Here is a 24,585-nt window from a genome sequence, read left to right on the forward strand (position 1 = left end):
GATTTTCCAAGATCAACTTGAAATGTAAACTGAATTGGTAAGATAACCATAATTCCGACACCCAGTTATTGATAATGATTAGGTGCGAGTAAACTAAACATTTGGATTGAAATGGCGTCTGAATATAACAATCAGAGATTGCAGGCTATCGAAAACGTTCATAATTTTAAAGTATTCAAATTAATGTGGTTGTATTGAATTAAATGTAGCTCTAAAGTTAACGGAAAAATGAATATAAAAGGCAGAGACGCATTAAGAAATATTGAACGAGCAAATGTTTATAGTTTTAGAGCAGGAAAATTTAAATAACAATTTAATTCCTGAAAAAAGAGAAATTACTTTGATGTATTGCAAAATGATTGGGTATTTAACTGGTAACATCATTAATTTCAACGGTAGAATGTTATAGAATAAGCTTTCAAGTTCAAGTTTTAACTGGAGAAATGAAGAAATTTCTAGAAGTCTCTAGAAGCAAGTTTGATTTTGTATATATACAGGCTGCAGCTGACTGAAGCAGCATACAGAAAACATAAAGTGAACTCAAACGAACAAACTCTAAAGCTCTCAAACTACTTTCTTACTTTTTGTGCTCTCTCAATAATAAATTTTTCTCTAATTGTGATCGTGCTTCAAATTGTACTGAAATCAAAATGAGTAAAACTCCTGCTATTGGTATTGATCTTGGTACAACTTACTCTTGTGTTGGTGTTTTCCAGCATGGAAAAGTTGAAATCATCGCTAATGACCAAGGAAACCGAACAACGCCTAGCTATGTGGGTTTCACTGATACCGAAAGGTTAATCGGTGATGCTGCTAAAAATCAAGTAGCTATGAATCCATCTAACACCGTGTTCGATGCTAAAAGGTTGATTGGTCGACGCTTCGATGATGCCACTGTTCAATCAGATATGAAACACTGGCCGTTCAAAGTCATCAATTCCGCATCCAAGCCTAAGATCCAGGTCGATTTTAAGGGTGAAACTAAAACCTTCTGCCCTGAAGAAATCTCAGCTATGGTCCTCACCAAGATGAAGGAGACCGCCGAAGCATACTTGGGTAAGCCTGTTACCAATGCTGTTATAACTGTACCTGCCTACTTCAATGATAGTCAAAGACAAGCCACTAAAGATGCCGGTACTATTGCTGGTTTAAATGTTATGAGAATAATTAATGAACCAACTGCAGCAGCCATTGCTTATGGTTTAGATAAGAAAGGTGGTGGTGAAAAGAACATCCTAATCTTTGACTTGGGTGGTGGTACTTTTGATGTATCTGTCTTGACTATTGAAGATGGTGTCTTCGAGGTCAAATCAACTGCTGGTGATACTCATCTTGGTGGTGAAGACTTTGATAACAGAATGGTTAACCACTTCATCGAAGAATTCAAAAGGAAACATAAGAAGGATATTACATCCAACAAACGAGCTGTTAGGAGATTAAGAACTGCTTGTGAACGAGCAAAGAGAACCTTATCCTCATCTACCCAAGCCAGCATTGAAATTGACTCTTTACATGAGGGTGTTGATTTCTACTCAACAATTACTAGAGCTCGTTTTGAAGAACTCTGCTCAGACCTGTTCCGATCAACATTGGACCCAGTCGAGAAAGCTCTTCGTGATGCTAAATTAGATAAATCAGCAATAGATGAAATTGTATTGGTTGGAGGTTCAACAAGAATTCCAAAGATCCAGAAACTTCTACAAGATTTCTTTAATGGTAAAGAACTCAACAAGAGTATTAATCCAGATGAAGCTGTTGCTTACGGCGCAGCTGTGCAAGCTGCAATCCTTAATGGTGATAAGGATGAAACTGTTAAAGATTTACTTCTTCTTGATGTTGCTCCACTATCTCTCGGTATTGAAACTGCCGGTGGAGTCATGACTGCATTGATTAAACGAAACACCACCATTCCAACTAAGACATCTCAAACTTTCACTACTTACTCAGATAATCAACCTGGTGTACTAATTCAAGTATACGAAGGTGAAAGAGCAATGACCAAAGATAACAATCTTTTGGGTAAATTTGAATTAACTGGTATTCCTCCAGCTCCTCGAGGTGTTCCACAAATCGAAGTTACCTTCGATATTGATGCTAATGGTATATTAAATGTATCAGCAGTTGATAAGAGTACCGGCCGAGAAAACAAAATTACCATCACCAATGATAAAGGACGTCTTTCTAAGGAACAAATTGAAAAGATGGTTAACGAAGCTGAAAAATATAAAGAAGATGATGAAAAAGTTAAGGAACGAGTTGCTGCTAAGAACGGCCTTGAAGGTTACTGCTTCAGTATGAAACAGACTATGGAAGAGGCTAATATCAAAGACAAGGTTCCTGAAGACGATCGTAAAAAAGTAATTGACAAGGTTGAGGAAACATTGAAATGGTTAGATTCTAATCAATTAGCAGAGAAGGAAGAATTCGAGTTTAAGCAAAAAGAACTTCAAGAACTTTGTAATCCAATCATTACCAAAATGTATCAAGGAGCTGCTGGTGCCGGTGGAATGCCCGGTGGTATGCCTGGTGGAATGCCTGGTGGAATGCCTGGTGGAATGCCTGGTGGTTTCACTGGTGGTATGCCAGGTGGTGGCGCACCTAAATCTGGTCCAACCATTGAAGAAGTCGATTAAATTGATAGTCATGATGTACAAAATTTTACATAATTTAGATGTTTCATTTAATTTTTTGAAAATGCTTGTCACCTGTAATTCATACACTGTTCATTTCAAATGAAAAATATATGTATTTATTTTCATTGTTAAATAAACTTTATTAAGTTCAACTTATAAAATAATCGTCTTGAATTTCATTTCTTTATTAATTGATAAATAGTGTTCAAAATAATTTCGCGCTTGACTTTAATGTCAGTAATGATGAGGATAAATTGAAAAATTTAGTTTGATATCAATAACAACTTGATCTGAGGAATCAATTTCATATAAATGTTTAATAAGTCATGCATTAGCAATAAGGTGGTCACAAAATTGAAAAATATAATACTTATTGGTTTAAATTATTTTGTTGAGTTAGGTATTAAGATAGGTTTATACAAATAATTCATCTTCTGCATTAATCAACGTGAAACTTTGCAAACTTAGGCTACACGAATAATTTTAAGGATTTTAACCAACACCATTTTTTGAATATCCTTGTGCAACCAAAGGATAACCAAAAACATGATAAGTAGTTCGGGAGTTCAGCAGCATGACGAGTACCCATCCAAGGACTTACATCACAAACCTTGAAAATGGATGAAGCTGGTTTTTGTGTGTGATAATAACCATAAACTTTACCTCCACTCTTATTAGCTTTTAATGCGTATTTCAAACCAAAAATGTAAGTTGGACAAACTAAAGTTGAATCACTGTAAGCCCTTTCAATTTGAGATCTTAAATAATTTGAATCATTGGTTGGAGGACCAAAGTACAGTTCGCGGTAAAAGTCTAGTGATTCTCTTTGGAAAATAAGGGAAAGATAAACAAGTGCTTTTTGTAATCCAGTGGAGCTGGGGTTAGTGGGTTGAATTGTTTTGAATCAAGAGCTGTCATGAAGATGGAGAACTCGTTCTTCTGATTACCAAGTAAGAGGTCAAACGAATTATCAAACAAGCCTTGAGAAAAGACTTCCATTGGTGTGTAGGGAAGAAAATCATCTCCAAATGTCCATCTGAACCTAAGAAGCCCATCTGATTGGTTATCAATGATTTCGGACACGGTGAGTCCTTGAAGACATTTAAGGATGTCATTTGTGTTGGCACATGAGGTTCGGTTGAGTACAGTTAAGGCATTTCGCACAAAGAAATCTAAATCATCTCTTAAGTTCATAATTGTTCCTGACTTGAGCATTGCTCGTTTGAATAAACCTTTGGATAGAGGTGATAAAATATGTGCTGAAACTGACATGGAATTGCTGAGTCTCTGAAAACCTGATGGTCTTATTAATACAGGAGGTGTTTACTTTGATTCATAAACATTTCAGTCAGTTGTGATATAAACTATCGAACCGCAAGATGTATTCGACATCCTAATATACAACTTTTTGGATCGACTTTTCTCCTTCGCATTGTTCACCGAATCCATCAAATTTTCTTTTCCTTTCCAAACTCAATTCTTAATGATTGGAAATGTAAGCCAATTTGTAATCTATTGTTTCTTTCAATTTTCAATCAATGAAAATAATATTGAAATAAAGATTTTTTTGCAATTTTAATTACTCACAATTGTCCGTAAACCTTTAACTATTATCGAATAATCAACTAATTTCTTTTAAAAATTGCGAAAATAAGTTTTTCATTTCAGGTTTGTTTTTCAAATAAACTGAAGATGATCAACTCCATGGGCTTTCAAGTGATTGTGATTGTATTATATTAATATGATAAAAGAAGCAAAAACCATAAAAATATGGTGATCAGGAAACTTTCAATTCAAGGCTTATTTACCTTTTTAAATTGAATTGACGAATGACCATTGCATGAATGGTAAGTTCATTCATGGTTGTTGAGATAAAAAGTTGAACTTGACTGGTGAGATGGATTAAATTGTTGAAGACACCACCAAGTAGTGATGATATAAAGGAAAATATTGATCAAAGTAAATGTCCAATTTTGACGCAAACTCTTACCTTTTGGTGTTGACTTGTTCATTGGGTGAGTTTATATTGGAAAGGCTGTTGAATAGACAGAAGATAAGTTAAATGGTGTGCTCATATACATGGTGTTTCATTGATAAGCTTGGAAAGCTCAAGAATAGAGCAACTCCTGGGAATGAATTATTCAGTGAAAGAGAGAGAAAAATGAAGATAACCTTCATTCCCTTTTGTATTAGAAGCCAATCGAAATGTCGATTTTAGGTTACTAAAATTGTAAGCATAAAAACTGTAATAACCCATAAACACACTGAAATTGCGAGAGGAAACAGGGAGACTTTTTACTTCTTTGATTCATTTTTCAAATTATCATCTTCCATCATCTTATCATCTTTAATATTTTTATCATCTCTATCATCAAGATTGACTTATAGTTATTCTGGTTCATTTGTTGTAATGTATCATCATTTAACCCATTTATCAGCATAATTATGACTATGTTAGTCCACTCATCTTAAGAGTAAGTAACAATTTTTAACAATCATTTCACTTTTTCCAATCAGTATTTTTCCCCTGTCTTTTGTTTCATTTCACCTTTCATTTATCAACTCATTTCAATCATTTACATGAGATTATTAATTTTAGGTTATTATTAGAAATTTTAAGATAAAAGAAAGAGAAAAGGAAAGGTAAGAGAGAACCAGAAAAAGAGAGGAAAGAGAACCAGAAAAGACAATCAGAATCTTTCTGTTTTTTGGGTTCCTTTTTACTCCAAATTCAGGGAAGCTTTTCTTGAAGAAGCAAAAATATCTTCTATTAAAAGTGTCCATCAATTCATTTGTTGATGTTTTTTTGTGCTCATTTTAATCAGAGAATCCTTTTAATATCTTTCATCTTTTTCTGTATCTATTTCAGATCAGAACCAGCTCTTCACTGTGCTTTATTTCAAGCTTAGTCGTTGATTGTTTATACTAAATTAACCTGTAAACTTGGTGCTTTTAATCAGCTAAAGTATTCATCTTTTCCTGTTAATTGTTATTCACTCGATTTGACCTGATCAGCCTCTCTCTACCTTATTTGCTTATTCAATTTTATCCTATGACAATTGCATCTCATTACATCTGATAGTTCATCCAACAATTAGTTTGTGTGTAAATCATTTTCATTTGTCTGTTGCACCGAAATTGTTTTAACTGATCTTTTGTTTTCAACCTGTTTGTTTTAATTCGCACTAGGCAATTATTATTTTCTCATTTGTGTGATCGTCATTTTGTGATTTTTGAAATAACTCGAACGGCATAATACAATGAACTCTACATGTTTAAGGTCACCTAGGCGATGAACTTTTTCAAGAAGAAGCTAAAACAACACAAAAAAGGCCATGCAAACGATGATGACGATGATCTTGATGATTACATTCCACCGGTTCCACCTCATCCATCAGAGCTTGCTAAACTTGAGGAACAGGCCAAAGATTTGTTAACCTGTGATAGTCTTCCAGTGACCACCAGTGAAACAAACGGCCAACAAGGGTCAACTTCAACCCCAAGTGGACTCGCCTCTCGGGCTAAGGTAAACAAGGATAAAGAAGAGTGGAAATTTTTTGAACAATTAACCGCCAAGGTTGAAGAAACTGTAGTCAGAAGTCAGACTCATTTGGATGAATTGAAAAAGGTTTCGGCTGCAGAAGAGATTGCCAAAAAAGGTGACCTAGACGACGAGGACGATATACCAGTTAATGACGAGTTTTTTGAGGAAACTGAAACAGTTACTGGTGTTGTAGCCAAAGGAACAGCCAACTGGATTCCATTGGAAAAAGATTCTGAAGTGGATGTAAAAAGTGAACCACTCAAAGCGAGTTTACCTAACAGTGAACAGTCTAAGATTGCTCCAGCTGTGGTTAACAGCGATTCAGCTACCGGTAATCTTGAAAAACCAGGAAACATTACTAATAGCAACGAAACTATCAAACAGCAAGCAACAACAGCAGTAACAACAACACCTGGAAATACAATTGATTTGTTGGATGACTTCGGTTTTGGTGAAGAACCTAAACCTAGTGAGACAACTAAACCTTCTGACGTGATATTTGATTATGAAAATGATTATCTAGATGATCCTTTTGACACATCTTTTGTTGACATATCCAAAATAGGAGCTGGATCAAGATTAAATGAAACTGATTATCCTATTACAACTAGTAGTGGGACAATAGCAACTTCAACTACAGCAGCAACAGGAACCAGTGATTTGTTAAGTAAACTGTTAAAAAAAGAGACTAAATCCACTGCAACAAGACCTAGTGACCTTAGTTCATTAAATCGATACGATTCAACTGGTTCAACTCAACGAAACTTCATCTCCTCCATTTCAATACAATCACCACTTGACCCTTTGGAAACCAACCAGACGCAAATCACAGGAACCACTGAAAGTGTCAATAACAATACAAACGATAAACCCAACATTAATAGTAGTAATAATAATATTGATATTAAAAGTAGTAGTAGTAGTAATAATCATAATAATAACAATAGCAAAAGTAACGACAATAATAATAATCTCACTAGTGCCAAAGTATTAGGAGAATCGAGTTTCCTCGAAGAAACAAGTCAACCTGATTTCAAATCACCTGCTTTTGATTCGGTTGACAACGATTTTTTCATAAGCAATAAACTTGGTCGATCTTCTCGTTACGGTTCGACAGCTTCAATAGCATCAATTATGTCTAATCCATTCTTGAATGACACTGATTTTTACACTCCCGCCATGGGTTCAGGAGCTACTACACCTTTTTCAGGTGCAGCTTCACCAAGGCGCAGAGGAAGTACCAATCCATTCGAGGTTTCACCTGAGGATGAATACTCAACTAATCTGGAAGCTTCGGCAATCGCTGCTCTAACCAAAGACTTTGTTAATGCAATCAGTGAACCTACACCTGACGAGTCTAGAGAAAATGATCAATCTAAACAATTAAACAACCTGATGGTTGGTTTGAATGAAAACCTTTTAGATCCAGATGATCCAGATATTGATGATGGTTTGGTTGATACAGGAAAATCCTTAGACCCTGATGCTTTGCCCGAGCCATTTGATCCATTTGCAACTATTCATGATGAGTTTGTTGACTCACCAAAACGATCATCTGTGACAAGTGCTGGACTAGATGCTGATGAATTCATTGGGACAATAGGTAAGCATGTTTTGTAATCAATCAATGAAAGGTGTGGTTTGTGATGAAAGTAAATTGATGGTGAAATTAAAACCTTTTAAAGTTGAGTTTTCATAATGATTAAAATACATTAGGCTTTACTTGGTTTTGATGATGAATTTTTTAGTTGATTAATTTAACTGGATAAAATAATAAATTGACTTTCTGAACATTTTTAAAGGTAAAGATCCGGTTGAAGATGATGGTGTTGATAATCTTCTTAGAGCTCCAGTTATGCCATTGGAATATCTTTCCGACGTATCAGACAACGATGAACCTTCACAATCAGAAGATGAATCTGGTCGAGGACGGAAGTCGAGTGCCTTCCAAATGGAATTATTATGTAAAGATAAAGATGAACCTCCACCGAAATTTGATCCTTTACCTATCACGGTAATCACTCGAAATCTTAGTATACCCTGTGAACCAAGAGCACCGACAACTGATTCCTCTGAAACATCACCTGACATTAAGGGTGATATTGATCTGTTACCTGGAGTTCCCTTCTTTGATCCTTTTACCACAGTGATTGACAAAGATTCACCTTCATCACCAAAAATAATTGGTATTTCACAAGATTTAATTGAATCTATTACCAAAGCTGGAGCTTCCAGAGCTGCAGGTTTAGCAGGAGAGTCGGGTAATGAACCAGACGATGAAGATGAGGATGATAGTCCTGAGTCACGAGGAACAATTGAAAATCGTTACTCAGAAGGTATAGTTAACCATGGTTTTACGGATAATAAATCATCCATCGAGAGTCCAAGTGGAGGTAACGAGGTGATAGAACGAACAGAACGTGCTTCTTCAGAAGAGCATGCAGTTTCACCAGTTAAAGAAGACACCACCACAGAGCCACCAGCGACTATTACAGCTAGTGAAACTGGAGCTTTAGCTGAACCAGTGAGTGGCACAGGACCAATAACACAAGATAACACATTAGACGTTTTCGGAGGATCCGACTCTGGATTAGCAGCGTCTAGTGGATTTGATAATGATCCAACTGACTCTGGTCGAGATCCTTTTGAAACTTCAGAGTTTCTGGTTGAACCAGTTCAAGATTCATTACCTTACACCGATTCAGCAGCTTTTGATGCCTTTGCTGCTAAATTTGATTCAACAAGTAATACACTTGGTACCAGCCAAAATGAACAAAATCCAGATTCAATGTCATCCTCATTTGACCCATTCTCATCTCCCGCTAACAAAGGAAACAATAGCAATAATATTAGTTCTAATAAATTTGATGACATTGATGGTTTTGATATATTTGATTCGTTTGCCTCTGGGTCTATTAAACCACCAAAAAATACACCAGCAAAGCAAAATACTGGCCAGTTATCGGCAGCAAAAGCAGCATCCAAAGACTCTTTTGATGATGATGACGAAGATGATTCATTCCGGGTAGTCATTAAGTCACAAGTAAAAGACAATGAATCCAATAAAGAATCAAAAAGTGCTGGACCATTGCCATTGTTACCCCCTCCACCTAAAACACCGATCAAATCAATCGCATACCAAGATAAAGAGCCAGTTCAAGGAGCAAGAGAGGCCAAAAAAGCCAATGAATTTGATGAATTTGAAATGTTTTTTGGTAATTATATATCGGTAAGAATACAATTATTTTGAATCTTGAAAATTATTGTTCTAAAATAAGCCTTAATTCATTCCAATTAATCTCTTGACTTATTTCAGAAGGATTCCAATGCTAAATCCAAGGATGAAGATGCCACTGGTGATTGGCCTCCTCCAGCTTTAGGTGAAGCAGGAGCCAAAGCTAGAACAGAGTCGATGGAAAGTCCATCAACACCATTATTTGATGACGATACATCTCAACCATTGGAAGATTTTCCTCCTCGATATGATGGAAATGGCTGGGAAATGTACCTTCGTCATCCAGCCAAGAAAAAATTAACTGGTAATCGATATTGGAAGAAAGTATTTGTCCGCCTTTCAGAAAATTCAGTCATCCAGCTATTCAATAAACCAGGAGACAATGAACCTTTCCAAGAATTACCCTTACAGCCATGTTATTCTTTGTCCGAAGTGACCTCACAACAATATGATCAGTATGGTAAAATATTTACAGTTAAAGTGCAATATATCTTTTATCGGGAGCGTGTAGGTGTTCGAAAAGGTCAAATAGCAAAGGTGATGCAAGGACAGATAACTTCAGTCAGTGGATTGGCAAAATTGGGAATGCCTTTGGAACATTCACCACAAGTTTCTCAGTTAATCAAATTGGGCTCATTGGTTTATGACGATGTCAAAGTTTTTGCCAATTTGATTGAAGACGCTTTCTTCCGGATGGTTATTCATCGAGATCGAGCTTTAACCTACAAAACAGAAGAAATTCAAGTTACTGTAGTTGATGAATATTATGTAGAAACGACTAAAACAGGTCTAGTGACAAAACAATTAGCTCGTGTTCGCGTCTTCATGTTAGCGTTCATCAATGGTATGCCCACAATTGAAATTGGTGTAAATGACATGATACGCCAAGGTAAAGAGATAGTTGGTCGTCATGATATTATACCAGTTGTTACTGAAGAATGGATTCGTTTAGAAGCGATAGAGTTTCACTCGTCAGTTATGAAAGAGGAGTACGAGAAGGAAGATAGATTAATCAAGGTTCACCCGCCAGATGCTTGTTTCTTTGAGCTTTTACGATTCCGGGTTCGTCCACCTAAACATCGAGAACTTCCTCTTCAGGTAACAGCTAATCTGACTGTAACAAAGGCAAAAGTTGAATTACGCTGTGAAGTCCTGGTACCTGGTTGTATTAGTCGTAAATATGGTCAGATACCATGTGAAGACATTGCCATACGAATGCATATTCCAGAATGTTGGATATACTTTTTCCGAACAGAAAAACATCTTCGCTATGGATCAGTAAAATCAGCAGCACGAAGACCAGGAAAAATCAAGGTAATTTCAGGCTAAAAGTGAATGAAAATTGTAAACTGACTAAAATCTGTTTTTATTCATAGGGAATTGAACGCTTTCTAGGAGCAACATCTAATCTAGAATCAACAATGCTGGAAGCATCAGCGGGAGTAGCGAAGTATGAACACGCATTCCATTCCTTGGTCTGGAGAATACCTCGTTTACCCAAGGAAGGTCAAGGTAAATATCGGCCAATATATCATCTAATAGAGTTTGTGTTATGGCTACCAAAGTGTAATAAGATAACCAACAGAGTAATGATATAAGAATAGCAGACATAATGTTCAGTTGATATTTCCGACAATTTAATTTCGTGTCTTGGAGCTCACATTTGAACTTAAATTTTTTCCGTTTATGCATTTGCCCTCTGATCATTCAAAATAACAGTAATTGAGTCGCAATGATAACAAAAACAAACAGAAGTATCAGTTTCTTTCCTCTAATTATGAAGATTTATATTCCTATTTATTTTTTGTAAACAGATTTATGTAAACAATTTATCTCTCGTCAATATCATTATCTCATTTCAGCTTATCTAATTTCCTAACATTTTTAACATGAGTTTAACTCGGCGTTTTTTTTCTCGTTTAAAGGTGCTTATACCCAACAACTGATGGTTTGTCGCTTACCAATGAGCTCTTTTGACCAGATACCGGATAAATTTTATGAATTTGTTCATATTGAATTTACGATGCCCTCAACAACAGTTTCCCATGCAGTTATCCGCTCAATTTCGGTTACCAATGATAATCCACCGGAAAAATATGTACGCTATGTTTCTAAACATGAATATAGAACGGAATTGATTATCAACTTTAAAGAAAAAGATGACGAGACTGATTATCAAATTGCTGCATCAGTACCATTGAAATCTCAACCAGTTGTACTTGAATCTGACAAGGAGAACAAAGATGGTGACAGTGATGATAGTGATTAAAGAAGATAATTGATTCCCAAAATGCAAAATTTTTAAAAACAAATGGTATTGTTTCAAATTAAGTGAGACTTGGAGAATTTGAAATTATTTAATTTTCTTTCCAAACAAAGGACAACATAATGTATTGTAGCTTTTTAATTGATCACTCTAAACTCTTTGGTTTCGCGTTTTACTTCTAACACTTTCACCATTAGCATTACCATCGACTTTAACATCTCTATTTTCATCTTAAATGCTATAAGGCTGACCATCATCTCTATCATCACCTGATATCTCACCCAATGTACGCCGCAATCAACAAAGCTCCTAAAGGTTTATTGTTTGTGTTTTATTTTGTGTATATATATTTATGTGTGTAATCTTCTAATTGCTCGATTGTTTAGACCAATTGTGTGCTTCAAGTCGCTCACGTAGCTTCGATTTGTTGGTAATACAGACATCTATAAATATATAATATAATGATTAAATTATGTTAAACTATGAATTATGAAACATTGGTCAATATTATTTTCGTCAATTTTCCAATATTTGAAAGCTTACAAATGGTTTTCAATGGGGTTTTTATGTTTACAGAAAAGCATACTGTAGAGGACAGTAGGACGGAGAAATAAGAATATTGCGTTTTTGGTAATAGTTTTACGTATTTACAAATATTATTTTACATTTTATTGAGACAGATTGTGTGAATCTCACTCCAACGTTATCAGATTTAAATATCTGTGTGGCTGCATTTAAGTTACAAAAGTTGCGTTACGTCTACTCTGTTAACTCTTTGAGTGTTTCACTTGACATCCGACGCTTGGATGGTACCAGGCTTGGTCCCAGGCTTGATCCGTGAATTCGGAGTGCAATTGGCTATTGAAAAATCAGAGATAATCATTGGTAGTCATCGTCCAGAATCATTCTCTGTTCCATTGAACACTTCAGGTTATTGATGAAAACTAATAGTAGATGATTTTTTTCTATGATTTGTCCATAATTACAATGAATAGTGGTGAACCAGAGAGTGTGGGATTCAATAGGCAACTGAATTTTTGACATGAATCACATAGCTTAGTAAGAATACAATTCCTAAATAGCATGTTATCACCACAATTGGCAGAGTAAAGACTTTTATACTGAGCAAATAACTGGCTAGAGTAGTAGGAAGGATCAACGAAATTGCGATTTGATTGCTTGATAACACACCCAGGAGGATGATCACGAACCAACGAACTTGAATTAAATGGATGGAAGTAAACCGGTGCTTGTAAGTCTTGCCATAATCCGGTATTCAAATACTTCAGTAATGGCAGCTTTAGTATTTTCTCTTGACCTGCTTGAGTGATTCGAGTACAACCGTACAAATCAATATTCTCTAATTTGTGACAGTTTTCGGCTAAAGAGGAAACTCCTATATCAGTTATGCAGTTACATTGTCCAATGTTCAATGTTTTCAAATTGGTTAAGCTTGTTGATAGTTTAGTCAGTCCTTCGTCTGTTATTAAGCATGAATTGAGACTTAATGTGGTAAGTGTAGTTAATCCTTGAGAAATATAAAATAAACCACTGTCGGTAATTTTATCGCAAAAACTGACATCCAATATGTTTAACTTGATGCCTGATTCACTTAAATATCTTAAACCAGTGTTTGTGATATTGGTACAGCTACGAAGGTTAATTTCTTTTAAAGACGTCATCGATGACAAATATTTGAGACCCATGTCCGTGATTCCGACACAAAAGCTTAAATTTAAGCTTTTTAGATTCTTTAGACCAGATGAGATGTATTTAAGAGCATCATCCGACAAAGTTTGACAATCTTGCAAATCCAACAATTCCAAGTTAGCTAAACCATCATCATCAGGAGCTGGTTTCCAAACATCCAATTGACTAATATCGTCAGAGAATTGACTCAGGCATAATCGGTGTATACCTTTATCAGTGATGTAACGGCAACTTCTTAAATTAAGTTGTTTTAGCTGTTTTAAACATTTACGGATTGCCACGAGAGCATGATCTGTGATCTCACTACAGCCACCAAGATCGAGAACTTCTATGTTAGGAGTGTTATTAAATAGATCACATAGCCTTAAGAATACACTAGTTATTTGCTTACACATTCCCAAACTTAGCTGCTTTAAGGAAGGCATCTCTTGAGATAAGGCTTCGGATAGAAGTTCAAGGGTCAGATTATAACAGCCTGTTAATGTAAGACGTTCCAAATTTTTAATGCTGGCCAGTTCTTTCAAATCTTTTTGAAAGCTCAAAACCTTTAATAGTGAAAAAAACAGGTAAAAGTAGACATTAGTAAAGCATATCAAAGTGAAATGAAAAAATACTTTTTCAAATATTTAAAGCATAGAATAGGATATTTTGATTTGACGGTTCAATCATTTTCACGGTGATAATCATTGTTTACATAATGAATGATCTGAGATGAAAGTAATTATAAGAATAATCAAGATAAATTGGCAAAAATGAAATTTATGTAAATAATTTGAAAGCTTATTCAAGTGGATAGCAACTTAATCGAAATGATTATCTTACTGTTATAAAAATCAGATTTTTATAAAGTTATATCTTGCGATAAAAGATGGACATTTTTGTCTATAAAACAGAATATCTATGATAGCTAGATTTCAAAATTAGCTCACTAAATATACTTCAATTCATGTTAAATTGTGTGTCAGATCTCTCAAATTTTTGGTTAAACAAATAAGACTATTCTTAAAACTGTATAGAAATGATTGATCCGTTGCAAACAAAAGAAATTTTAGTTACCTGCACTCTTTTGATTCCTCGACGATTTAAGCTTGATATCATGGTGGTATTCAACTTTTTAAAATGGAGTTTGGCTTCAACACCTTTCCACACTGATTTATCGTAAGCTGCATCCATCCAACTTGAGCATACTTGAGAAACTCTACCTTTGGATCTTAGATCAAGGTATGAAAATATGATGGACAACAACTCTGGGTGTAAATGTTCTATTGTGGTATTGCTCTTATAACCTGATTGACTGTTTTGGTCAATCTCTGTAAAATCATCATTTGTATTATTAGTAGGATTACACCTAAGCACCGGTTCAGGCTGACTATGATGTTGGTGCTGTTGATTTAACCAAGATTCAGTTGAAGGCACCATGGTTGAACTATATTGGTCAAGTTGAGGTAGAGTAGACAATGATGATGCAGCACCAACCACAGAAACTGGTGATGGCTGATGGTGGAGGGGATGATAAGGATGCAACCTAGCCATATGAGGGTAGCTAATGTGTAATATAGAATTATGATGTGGATAACTATTGAAAGTCTGTGAAATCCTATTTTTCTTATTTCTCCGCTCCATTAGCACTTAACACAGCTGAAAATCATAAGAATTGGAGTCGGACAAAACAGATCAGGTTGTAGACTGTAAAAATTCCGTTGGATACACAGTTTATTTCCTTGTTGTTTAATTTAATAGATTGATTGAAAAATCTATATCGACACAGAGATGGTAGCAAAGGAAACAGTTTTAGATCACTTGGCCATGATAATCCAAGAAAAAATGGTAAAGCATTCAAAAAGATAGCACACTTTTAATGTAAAGAAAATGTCACTTTGAAATAAACATATGAAGATTAATACTGTATGTTTAAAATTTAATGAATTAAAGTAGCTACAGTCATAAATAATACAAATAATACTAAATTTGATTGATAAATTGAAAAGACAATAAGTCTAATAGTTGATGATGCTGGTTGAGTGTAAAATAGCTGAACTGACTTTACAGGCAGACTTGAGCGCCTCTCTTCCATTCAGTAGAAAGAGGATCTCTTTTCTCTTTCTACACCTTACTTTTTTTCTCCTCCTTTTTTCTTAGTTTCCTTTCTTTCTGCCTTTCTTTTATCTTCTTCTTCTTTCTTTACCCTGCTTCTTCTTTTCTCCTTCTACATTCTCCAGGGTCTTCAAGGTCTCAGGCCAGAGGCCACATCAAAGTTAGAAGCAAAAACGTTCATCATACCTGATTCCTCATCCAAACTGACCGGTGCCAACCTTTGACCGAACTTGCTTTCAGATTAATTAGCTTCAGAAAATAAAAACACAGACAAATACAAAGCAATGTAAAAACGAAAGCTGATTGAAAAAAGTCCATCCAAAAAATTGATTAATAAAAATGGCACCTGAAAAAAACAAGGAACCAGTACAAGTAACAAGTGAATGACAGGAAAATGAAGTAAAAAAAGGATGAATAGAAATAAAAGTGAAATTATTTTACTTCTATTAACAGCACTTTTTTACATCTCCATATCATCATCATCTACTGATTAAAAGAAAGTCTTCTAATGAATGAAGTGAGATAAGAAAAAATGTATTGAATACGTTTTCGTAAGGTTTACTTCAAAAGAAAAGGGAAAAGAGCAAAGTGCAAGAAACAAAAAAGACACTTAGATAAAAAAAAAGTAAACTTTTGGGTTGACCTAGTTTCAGGTTTGGAAGGTTTTCATTTTTTGTTGAAAAAAAGTAAAATAAAGCGTAAAAAACGTAAAAAAATCTGAAAACTTTGCGTCTTAAAACAAAAAATTGTTCTGCTCAGTGAGTGAGTGATGTAGGGATAGAGAGAGATAGTAAGAAGCAGAGTCTCATTTGAAAAACATCAGCAAAAAATAGTGACTCTAATGACTCATTCAAATAGTGAATCATTAAACAAACTGACCATTTTTTAATCAACAAAATGAATAGACATTTGATAAAAGATTTGATTCAAGTTATGTTTTGAAAACATCACATGGTTCTTAAGGGATTTTATGTTAATTTAAGTGAAAAGTGTTTTTAATTGATCTCCCCTAATCTTTTTTAAACCTGAAGCGTTTCTTATCCAAACCAGATGACAAAAAGTGTAACCCTATTGATAATATTTGCCGATTCTTTGGATAGATTCAACCAAATGATTTTTAGGTTAAATTGTCCTTGATTTTGCTTTTAGTGATTTAGTTTCTTTCTTTAAGTTTTCCACTTCTTCCTTCAACTGCAAACAATGCTGTCTCCAAATGGAATAAGAAGAATAGGAAAAAAGTAGAATAAAAAGTCAAAGGTAAATATGATTCGATGTCCAAATTGACCTTTTGTTACTGTCCAATGTCTATGGTAGCCATCATCTTGATTTTTTTCCTTTACTTTCCTCTACCAACTACATTAAAAATCTTGAGGCAGCAGGTTTCTTCCCGCTCTAACGCTCCTCTCTCTCTCTCTTCATTTTACTTCTATGCATACCTCAGTTCCTCAGGCAATCTTCATCTCTTCTTTACTTGGCTTTCTTTTTTTGCTTCTTTTTCTTTTCTCTTGAGACTGTAAATCTATCTTTTCTTTTCTGTACACTCCTTTGCTAAAATTTATGCTGGTCAAAATCTTTCAAGAAAAACAGGTAAGAAGATGGAGAAGAAAAGGAGAAAGAAGTTTGAAATAAGAATGAAAACTTGCTGGTTACTTGGCCCTATCTCAACTGCAAAAAAGGTCTTTATTTTACCCAAAAAGTGTTTTCCCTTTTTTTATATTGTATCACTTATTTTGTGTTTACTTTCTAATACTTTTTTCAGGCAACACATCTCAACCAAAAGGGGAATTTAATGACGATTTGAATCTTTATCAGGCCTTCCTCAATGGTTACATTTTGCTCCAAGTCCCGTTATTATCAGCGATTACTTGCAAGTTATCTTATCAATCGGAAACAAACAATATAACTTTCTTTATTTCTCCAATGATTTTGGCTTCGATATAAACTCACTTGGTGTTTATTTTCATCAGCAAATAGGCGATTATATTTGCATCCAAGAAATATTTCTTTCTGATATTACATTGAATGGAGACTCAATGAGGCCATTATAACTTTCCAATGAACTCCAGTGTTTAATTTTTCTATTTTTTGGCAAACTAACATTTCAATTGTCTCATCGCAAATGCTGATTAAGATCAAATCTTCTGATTAGAGTGATAGGTAAACTAAGTTGAAAATAATTGCAGAGGATTGAAAAAGTACCCGTATTTTAATAAGATTACATTTACTTTTTAAACAATCGAAAGGCTTACTCGCTTGTATCCATCAATCAGTTTCATAGGTAAGATGAGTTGTCATAATAATCCATAGATAATTAGACAAACTCACTTGTAATTTTTTGTGAGTTTAATCACATTTTCTTTGGATGTTAGATATAATCAATAGGATGATCGAGTCTATGCAGCATAATGAGTTGAAAAGCAAAGAGGATGAACACACAAAAAATAAGAAACGGTTGTGAGAAGACGATAATTACAAGAGGTTAGTCATTAACAAAAATATTCGTTTTTCTCAAAGAAAATGGGAGATTTTTTCTCTTCCTTCGGACATCATGGGGAGTTTATAATAACTTGAAGAGCAAAAAAAAAGATGCTAAAGAAAGGAATGGCTAGGAACTGAAGATGACGGTTTAAAGATTTTAACAATGCCAAGCAATGCCGATGCTTTTAAACAAAAAGTTGCAGATCAGTTTGAAGGTATAACTTATTTTAGACAATAGCCTAAAGGTGAATATATTGGTAGACAATAGTTAATCATGATGATTAGTTGAATTCACTCAAATTAACTGTAACAATACAATTCTTAACCATCTCAAAATGATATCAAGTTAAGCACATCTCAAATGAAAAGATGGACATTGAGTCAAAATTTTGATTAATAATTTAAAGAAATGAAATATTGATATTGTGATTCTTCCTCTGCATTTAACCCAAAAAGGGTCCGGCTAAATTTAGCAAGCGGGTTCACCGTAAAGGATGTTAGAAGCTAGTAAGAGACGACTTTATTGTAACATTTGGCTCAGATGGTTGAAAGGACACACAAACAGCAATACAAATCATGGGTACCAACTAAAATATGACTGGACATTCAAGGGTCGGTTACAATTAACACTGGCAAATCCGCATAACAATTTTAATTGTTAACTCTTATTTTTAACTGCAACTCTAACTGCTCTTACTATCTTTATTCCAACTCTCCTAAAGGTCGAAATAGATGTACTTTTATATCAGATAAAAGGGCTTCATTATTATAAACCAGTGCATATTACCATTTATATATTATTGACTGAAGGAAAAGAAGTTTTAATCGGTAACAATTAAAACCTTTTGAAAAATTTTGAAATAGTTGAATCGATTGATGATAAAGTAGCTCTTGCTGGAACCCGAAAAACAACTCCTGGTTTCAGAATAGTTGAAAAGGATATTCAACAATTGATTCTCAATGAAATTTGAAAAATTCAAAGATTCGTAAAAGCGAAAACATCTGTGGCTACAGTTTAGGTGAAGGTTAATCGATTGATTAGATATTTACTTGAAGTACACACAAATGATTGGATTTGAATTTGATTCGATTGATTTTTTGTAATTAGTTATCCATAGATTTTTGATCAAAATATTATTGGTCCCACTGCAGTTTGTCCTTAGATGTTCATTTTTCAATTCATATAATTTTTGCGAGGAATCAGAAAGGAATTGAACTTGCCATCTAACCAGTTAAAGTAATACATATTTATTTTATAAAAAACTTGTATTAAAGGGTGTAACTCTTAACAGCCTGCAAATTTAGAAGATAAGAATTAAAATTGAGCTTACCTTTATCATAAAATTTGTTGATATCGATGACCAATGACCAATTGGTAGTGGTTTCCTGTCTCTGGGGCTTCATTATCTGTGTGCATCTTCATCAATATCAACAAATTTTATGATAAAGGTAAGCTCAATTTTAATTCTTATCTTCTAAATTTGCAGGCTGTTAAGTGTTACACCCTTTATCTTAATATTATTTTCAATCTGTTTGGTTAGATTATTTTTAACCATGAACTACGTTGTTTGGTAAGTTGATACCAAATTGAGCTGCATAATCGCCAGGAACATATTGAACTGTATTTTGTAAATTATGGAAATTAAACTAATGATTATGTTAAGCTTGAAATTAGAACATCAGGTTTTTATTGACGTCGTTGAGAAAATTGTGGCGATCCAAAAACAGGAGCTGAAGGGAAAGTATTACCGAAGATAGATGAAGATGAAGAGACATTGGCCTGACCGAATCCTCCAAAAAGTGAACCAGTTGCAGGTTGTTGTTGTTGTTGTTGTTGTTGTGCTGGTACGGGTTGTCTTGAAGAAGCCAATTGTCCAAAGCTTGGCGCTTGTTGAGAAGCTAAAGCGCCAAAGGAAGGAGTGTTTGCATTTGCGAAGCTAAAAAACCAACAATGTGAGGTTGAATTAGTAACGATGATAATAAACATAAGAATTAATTTAAAGTTCAAATGAATTTAAAAAACTTACCCTGCAAATGGCGATGCTGCTTCTGCTGGTTTTGTCACAGGTGGAGCAGAGCTTTGACCAAATCCTAAACTTGTACCAGACATTGTTTTACCAAATGGCATAGTATTACCAAAAGTCGGTGATCCACCAAATGTTGGTTGAGTTCCGAATGCAGGGGCACCTCCGAAAGTTGGTTGAACTCCAAAACGTGGTTGCCCTTGGTTCCCGAAAATACATATTTATTTTATAAAAAACTTGTATTATCTTAATATTAATTTGCCCTTATTGCTGTAAAGAGATTTTCAATCTGTTTGGTTAAATTATTTTTAACCATGAACTACTTTGATTGGTAAGTTGATACCAAATTGAGCTACATAATCACCAGGAACATATTGAACTCTATTTTGTTGATCCAAGAATAATGTTTACTAGGGTTTTAGAAAACATTCAAGCTGTATATTCATGGCATTCTGGGTAAAAGATTTGACAGGTTTTTCTTTTCAGTTTAAATGTAAACATTTATAAAATTATATTCAAAATTTAAGATAATAATACATTAGACTGTATATTATATTATTGTATTTACAAATTGTGAAGGTAAATGTAATAAATGCTAATTATGAGAAATAATTAATATTTTTGGGCCAGAATAATTGTTTTTTTGTGAAGCTTGTTTGTAATCGACATCATTGATCCTTCGAATTAAAGATAGGCACAAGTTTTTTCATATCCAAGTCACTCATCGATGCTTTTATCCTGGTCCATTGGCTCATTAATGCAACACAATGTGTTCCAGAGTTTTCTATTGAAATCTAACCATGAATCAAGTGTTTTTCGTGAAAAAAGATGAAAAGAAAGGGATATTCCAGGCACAAGACGAGCAGCATATTTTAGTACAAAGTAATGTAGATTAGGTTTTTTAGGCACTTCTTCTAAGGCTTGAAATGGGCAAGGTATTCCTAATTCTGGACGCAAACAGACGGTTTGTTGCCAATCAAGCATCCAGGAATCGAGATGAGATACTTCGTATACGTTACATGCAATTGAAATAAAAGATGAAACTAGATAAAAAACAGAAAAGATAGATACACGCCATAAAAGAGTATCCATCTTATAAGTATCTCTGGCATCATCTCTAAGTTCTCGGCGTAAGCGAAAAGAAAAATAGAACCCAATCGCAAGGAATAAAATACTCAAGCTAATATACACAAAGTAGAGGAAAGAATCTGTGTAATGTTGATAATCTTCACGATTCCAAAAATTATGATAGCAAACACCACTTAATGGATCACCTTCAATCCGTTTCATAGCAAGAATTCGAATAGCATCGAGTGAAGGTATTCCCCAAGCAAATACATGGAACCAAATTGAAATCCTTTCGAATGCCTCTCGTCCCCATCCAAAGCAAAAGGCAATGAACCAAGTAAATGTCATTATTGTGAACCAAATAAAACTCGAGTGACTGAAAATGTATAATGCCATGAAAGTTAATGAACATACACTTTTAGAATTACCCTGAGTGATTGTTTTTATCATTAGAGCATCAGGATTACTGACAGAGACAGGAGGAGGTTCATTACAAGAGATCCGATCTCCAAATACAAATCCAATGATATGAATAAGTGCAATAGCGGTATAAGAAATAGCAAGAAATTTTAAGATTTTCTCTGGATAACTAAATCTCCGTGATTCAAGTAGATGTGTAAATAAGGTGAAGAGAGATGATACGAGGCAGATAATGGCAAGAATAATAATCTCCGCTCTGATTAACTTCCTATCAGATGAATTAAACAAGAGACCGTCACAAGGTGTGGCACAATCGTGATAAATGCGACCATTTAATCGAAGAATATATCCTTCACCTTTCGGCACCATGAAATGAACAGGACAAACGAAACGAAATGGCGCTGTTGGTGCATAGTTAACGCCAGTGCTAGCACTGGTCGGAGTGAGGGATGATTCGGAAGCAATTCTGCTACCAGTTCGACTGACACAAGGCTCGACATCAGGAAATTTGTCACAATCAAGATAAGAAGGCCATTCCTGACCAAACCGGTGAATCACATCTTCACAACCATTCTTTGATGAGAGACAAATTGAACGGCAAGGAGGTATAGGTGCTTCTAAGATGGTACATGGAGGAAAAAATACAGCACATAAGAGAAGTTTGAGATCTGGTGAACAATTAACTTTGATTAAAGGAGTTATCCGGTGTAAGGCAAGACCGGCATTTTGCTGTGAATTGTGATTAAGTAGATTGGGAAAAATAGTTTCATTGTAACCAATTTCTCGGCAAAAGGCCACTGAAACAGTTTCACATCGCTTTTTGGTGACCTCCCGTTGACCATTTACAGGACTTGGTAAAGTTACGGTGTTGACAAGAGTGAGTTGGCAAAATAATAATGATAACCACAATATCATTAAATTAATCATGATTACAATAAACGTAATCAAATAAATTCAATTAAACTGAATAAAACTTTTAAAAATCATTTTGACGTTTAAGATTTGTTGTTAGTTCATTAAACTTGTTGGTGAATATTTTTACTATTCACTTTTCACTAGTTGATTCAATTTACCCAATTCGCAGTAACACCTAATCAAAATTTCACATTAGTTTAGTTACTAAAACTTAAATTCAAACACAAAAAAATAAAACATCATTAATGATAAATAAAATTAATTAAAACTAAATGATGAAAAATAAAAATGAAAAGAAAGAGCAATATTATAGTCTCTAACCAGTCATCATGTTGAAGTTGCTGATGTTCGATATCAATACATCGATGGTAAGAAAAAAACAAAAGACGTTTACATTGTAAGTTAAAGTTTTTGATTAATTGCAATGAAATATTAAATTGAAATTTATTCTCAAATATTGAATCTGTAAAAAAAATTTTTAAATTGAGTAAATACATTGTATTAGATGACTTTGATTTGTTTTCACAAATCAGTAATTGAAAGAATTTCATGTGAAAAATAGTTAGTAAACTATGTTTGTGATTAAAAAAGATATGAAATTGATAATACAATCCACTTTCAATGCTTCATAATGGTTCAATCGACAACATTGGATAGCCAATATAGCGACAAAGCTTTTTTGAATCCTAAATTATTAATAATTGAGGTGATCGATTGTTTAGACGTACACGAGTAGTGATCAAGTTTACTCCATTTTCAAAATTGGTTTGATATAAGACACGTTAGACTGCGTGTAATATAGACATCACCTCGAGTTATTTATCTAACTGGCGCTTATCCAACAAGATTAAAGTAAATTATGAAAATCAAATTAATGATTATGTTAAGCTTGAAATTAGAACATCAGGTTTTTATTGACGTCGTTGAGAAAATTGTGGCGATCCAAAAACAGGAGCTGAAGGGAAAGTATTACCGAAGATAGATGAAGATGAAGAGACATTGGCCTGACCGAATCCTCCAAAAAGTGAACCAGTTGCAGGTTTTTGTTGTTGTTGTTGTTGTTGTGCTGGTACTGGTTGTGTTGTAGAAGCCAATTGTCCAAAGCTTGGCGTTTGTTGGGAAGCTAAAGCGCCAAAGGAAGGGGTGTTTGCATTTGCGAAGCTAAAAACAAAAAACCAACAATGTGAGGTTAAATTAGTAACGATGTTAATAAACATAAGAATTAATTTAAAGTTAAAATGAATTTAAAAAACTTACCCTGCAAATGGCGCTGTTGTTGAGTAGGTTTGGGTGGCTGAGAGCTATTCGGTGGTACAGACTGGGGTTGTTGTTGTGATTGACCAGGAGCTTGAATTGTTGCAGAAACAGATAAAGTTGTTTGAGGCTTGGGCTGAGCAGATTTTGATAGAGAAAAAGTAAAAGAAGCATCAGCTGCTTGAGATGGCTGTATTTGAAAGGGCTGAGCACTACTTTTTGAAATAGGAATTTGTGGCGCAGACTGTTGTCCTGATAACTGAACCTCTGAACTAGATATGCGTGCAGGGGGAGGAAGAGTTATGGGCAACGGTTGAGAAACAGGGAAATCAGGTATAATCAATTTCCCTTGATTATGATATGCATAGTATGGACAAAGGACACCAGCTGAAGATAAAATTACAACTAAGGGCCAACCAGGACCACCAAAACTAACACTTTCGTTTACTCTGAAAGTTTTAGTGGGACCTTTGAACCAAGATATACCACAAGGTGAAGATTCTACATTATTCGCGTCTGGTTGTAACTCAATTCTTGAAGTATCATCAAGAATCCATTGACTCCATTGATTCGGGATAGGGTTTATTTCACCAGCATCACAACCAATTAAAGCAACCTCAGAGGAAATAGATGAAAGGCATAATAGAATATTTCCAATTTGAGAAAAACAGAATTGAATTTTATCTGGTCCACCATATTGGCTTGTCTCCATACATACTGATCCAAAATCATAATACTCGATAGTGGCTTTTGGAGGAGCATGTATAAAAACTACACGTGTATCTGGATTACTAGTCGAACTATTATGAATGAAAGCTACTTGAAATAAAGCACTGTGGACCCAATTAACGTTTATGATTTTATGATTCGGTAGCTCCTTCGGTGGTGGGATGATCTTGGCCTTTTGAAAGTGATGCATCATAAATGATCGATGCAATTTTGTC

General features: G+C 34.5%; 6 protein-coding genes and 1 long non-coding RNA gene across 12 annotated transcripts; 3 read left to right on the forward strand and 4 right to left on the reverse strand.

Annotated features, from left to right (window-relative positions):
• Positions 1-518: 518 nt before the first annotated feature.
• LOC107363888 (heat shock cognate 71 kDa protein) lies at positions 519-2,794 on the forward strand. Its single transcript, XM_015931159.3, has one exon. The coding sequence runs from the start codon at positions 651-653 to the stop codon at positions 2,631-2,633; it is 1,983 nt and encodes a 660-aa protein (XP_015786645.2). The 5' UTR covers positions 519-650; the 3' UTR covers positions 2,634-2,794.
• Positions 2,795-4,830: 2,036 nt separating this feature from the next.
• stnB (stoned B) lies at positions 4,831-12,165 on the forward strand. 4 transcript variants are annotated; one of them, XM_015931140.3, is made up of 6 exons: positions 4,831-5,107; positions 5,914-7,780; positions 7,980-9,406; positions 9,494-10,726; positions 10,789-10,924; positions 11,338-12,165. In XM_015931140.3, the coding sequence occupies exons 2-6, from the start codon at positions 5,926-5,928 to the stop codon at positions 11,679-11,681; spliced, it is 4,995 nt and encodes a 1,664-aa protein (XP_015786626.2). In that variant the 5' UTR covers positions 4,831-5,107; positions 5,914-5,925; the 3' UTR covers positions 11,682-12,165. The 4 variants fall into 4 exon arrangements, with proteins under 4 accessions (XP_015786626.2, XP_015786624.2, XP_089124862.1 ...); XM_015931138.3 differs by having other exon boundaries at positions 4,836-5,107; positions 5,823-7,780; XM_089268736.1 differs by having other exon boundaries at positions 4,873-5,107; positions 5,823-7,780; positions 9,497-10,726.
• On the reverse strand, positions 12,166-16,258 carry LOC107363892 (uncharacterized). Of its 2 annotated transcripts, XM_015931164.3 has the most exons (3): positions 15,669-16,258; positions 14,445-15,142; positions 12,166-13,933 (listed from the first exon to the last, which is right to left on the reverse strand). In XM_015931164.3, exons 2-3 carry the CDS (start codon positions 15,009-15,011, stop codon positions 12,644-12,646), a joined length of 1,857 nt encoding a protein of 618 aa, XP_015786650.1. In that variant the 5' UTR covers positions 15,012-15,142; positions 15,669-16,258; the 3' UTR covers positions 12,166-12,643. The 2 variants fall into 2 exon arrangements, with proteins under 2 accessions (XP_015786650.1, XP_089124866.1); XM_089268740.1 differs by lacking the exon at positions 15,669-16,258 and having other exon boundaries at positions 14,445-15,417.
• Positions 16,254-17,724, forward strand: LOC112539067 (uncharacterized). 2 transcript variants are annotated; one of them, XR_003082645.2, is made up of 3 exons: positions 16,598-16,739; positions 17,062-17,158; positions 17,242-17,403. It is a non-coding gene; the product is annotated as an uncharacterized LOC112539067 (long non-coding RNA). The 2 variants fall into 2 exon arrangements; XR_016199569.1 differs by lacking the exon at positions 17,062-17,158 and having other exon boundaries at positions 16,254-16,739; positions 17,242-17,724.
• Positions 17,725-19,625: 1,901 nt separating this feature from the next.
• Positions 19,626-20,375, reverse strand: LOC149093435 (uncharacterized). Its single transcript, XM_089268748.1, has 2 exons — positions 19,988-20,375; positions 19,626-19,897 (listed from the first exon to the last, which is right to left on the reverse strand). Exons 1-2 carry the CDS (start codon positions 20,086-20,088, stop codon positions 19,648-19,650), a joined length of 351 nt encoding a protein of 116 aa, XP_089124874.1. The 5' UTR covers positions 20,089-20,375; the 3' UTR covers positions 19,626-19,647.
• Positions 20,376-20,457: 82 nt separating this feature from the next.
• Positions 20,458-22,399, reverse strand: LOC107363898 (frizzled-like). Its single transcript, XM_015931171.3, has one exon. It carries the CDS (start codon positions 22,397-22,399, stop codon positions 20,702-20,704), a length of 1,698 nt encoding a protein of 565 aa, XP_015786657.2. The 3' UTR covers positions 20,458-20,701.
• An 877-nt stretch (positions 22,400-23,276) lies between these two features.
• LOC149093436 (nuclear pore complex protein Nup214-like) lies at positions 23,277-24,575 on the reverse strand. The gene is made up of 2 exons (XM_089268747.1): positions 23,645-24,575; positions 23,277-23,548 (listed from the first exon to the last, which is right to left on the reverse strand). Exons 1-2 carry the CDS (start codon positions 24,561-24,563, stop codon positions 23,511-23,513), a joined length of 957 nt encoding a protein of 318 aa, XP_089124873.1. The 5' UTR covers positions 24,564-24,575; the 3' UTR covers positions 23,277-23,510.
• Between the last annotated feature and the right edge of the window lie 10 nt (positions 24,576-24,585).

This window comes from Tetranychus urticae, chromosome 3 (assembly GCF_039701765.1).
Source record: "Tetranychus urticae isolate SD_2017Ah chromosome 3, NJAU_TeUrti_SD_1.0, whole genome shotgun sequence".
Taxonomy (NCBI): Eukaryota; Metazoa; Arthropoda; class Arachnida; order Trombidiformes; family Tetranychidae; genus Tetranychus; species Tetranychus urticae.

Bases quoted from the DNA above. Each gene is read 5' to 3' on its own strand.
- stnB (XM_015931140.3), top strand. From the start codon at position 5,926: ATGAACTTTTTCAAGAAGAAGCTAAAACAACACAAAAAAGGCCATGCA. The intron at 10,727-10,788 runs GTAATTTCAGGC...TTTTATTCATAG, and splicing joins GAAGACCAGGAAAAATCAAG to GGAATTGAACGCTTTCTAGG. The intron at 10,925-11,337 runs GTAAATATCGGC...TCTCGTTTAAAG, and splicing joins TTTACCCAAGGAAGGTCAAG to GTGCTTATACCCAACAACTG.
- LOC149093435 (XM_089268748.1), bottom strand. From the start codon at position 20,088: ATGCCATTTGGTAAAACAATGTCTGGTACAAGTTTAGGATTTGGTCAA. The intron at 19,898-19,987 runs GTAAGTTTTTTA...TTGGTTTTTTAG, and splicing joins GCAGCATCGCCATTTGCAGG to CTTCGCAAATGCAAACACTC.
- LOC107363888 (XM_015931159.3), top strand. From the start codon at position 651: ATGAGTAAAACTCCTGCTATTGGTATTGATCTTGGTACAACTTACTCT.
- LOC107363898 (XM_015931171.3), bottom strand. From the start codon at position 22,399: ATGATTAATTTAATGATATTGTGGTTATCATTATTATTTTGCCAACTC.
- LOC149093436 (XM_089268747.1), bottom strand. From the start codon at position 24,563: ATGATGCATCACTTTCAAAAGGCCAAGATCATCCCACCACCGAAGGAG. The intron at 23,549-23,644 runs GTAAGTTTTTTA...TTTTGTTTTTAG, and splicing joins ACAACAGCGCCATTTGCAGG to CTTCGCAAATGCAAACACCC.
- LOC107363892 (XM_015931164.3), bottom strand. From the start codon at position 15,011: ATGGAGCGGAGAAATAAGAAAAATAGGATTTCACAGACTTTCAATAGT. The intron at 13,934-14,444 runs GTAACTAAAATT...TCACTATTAAAG, and splicing joins GAGGAATCAAAAGAGTGCAG to GTTTTGAGCTTTCAAAAAGA.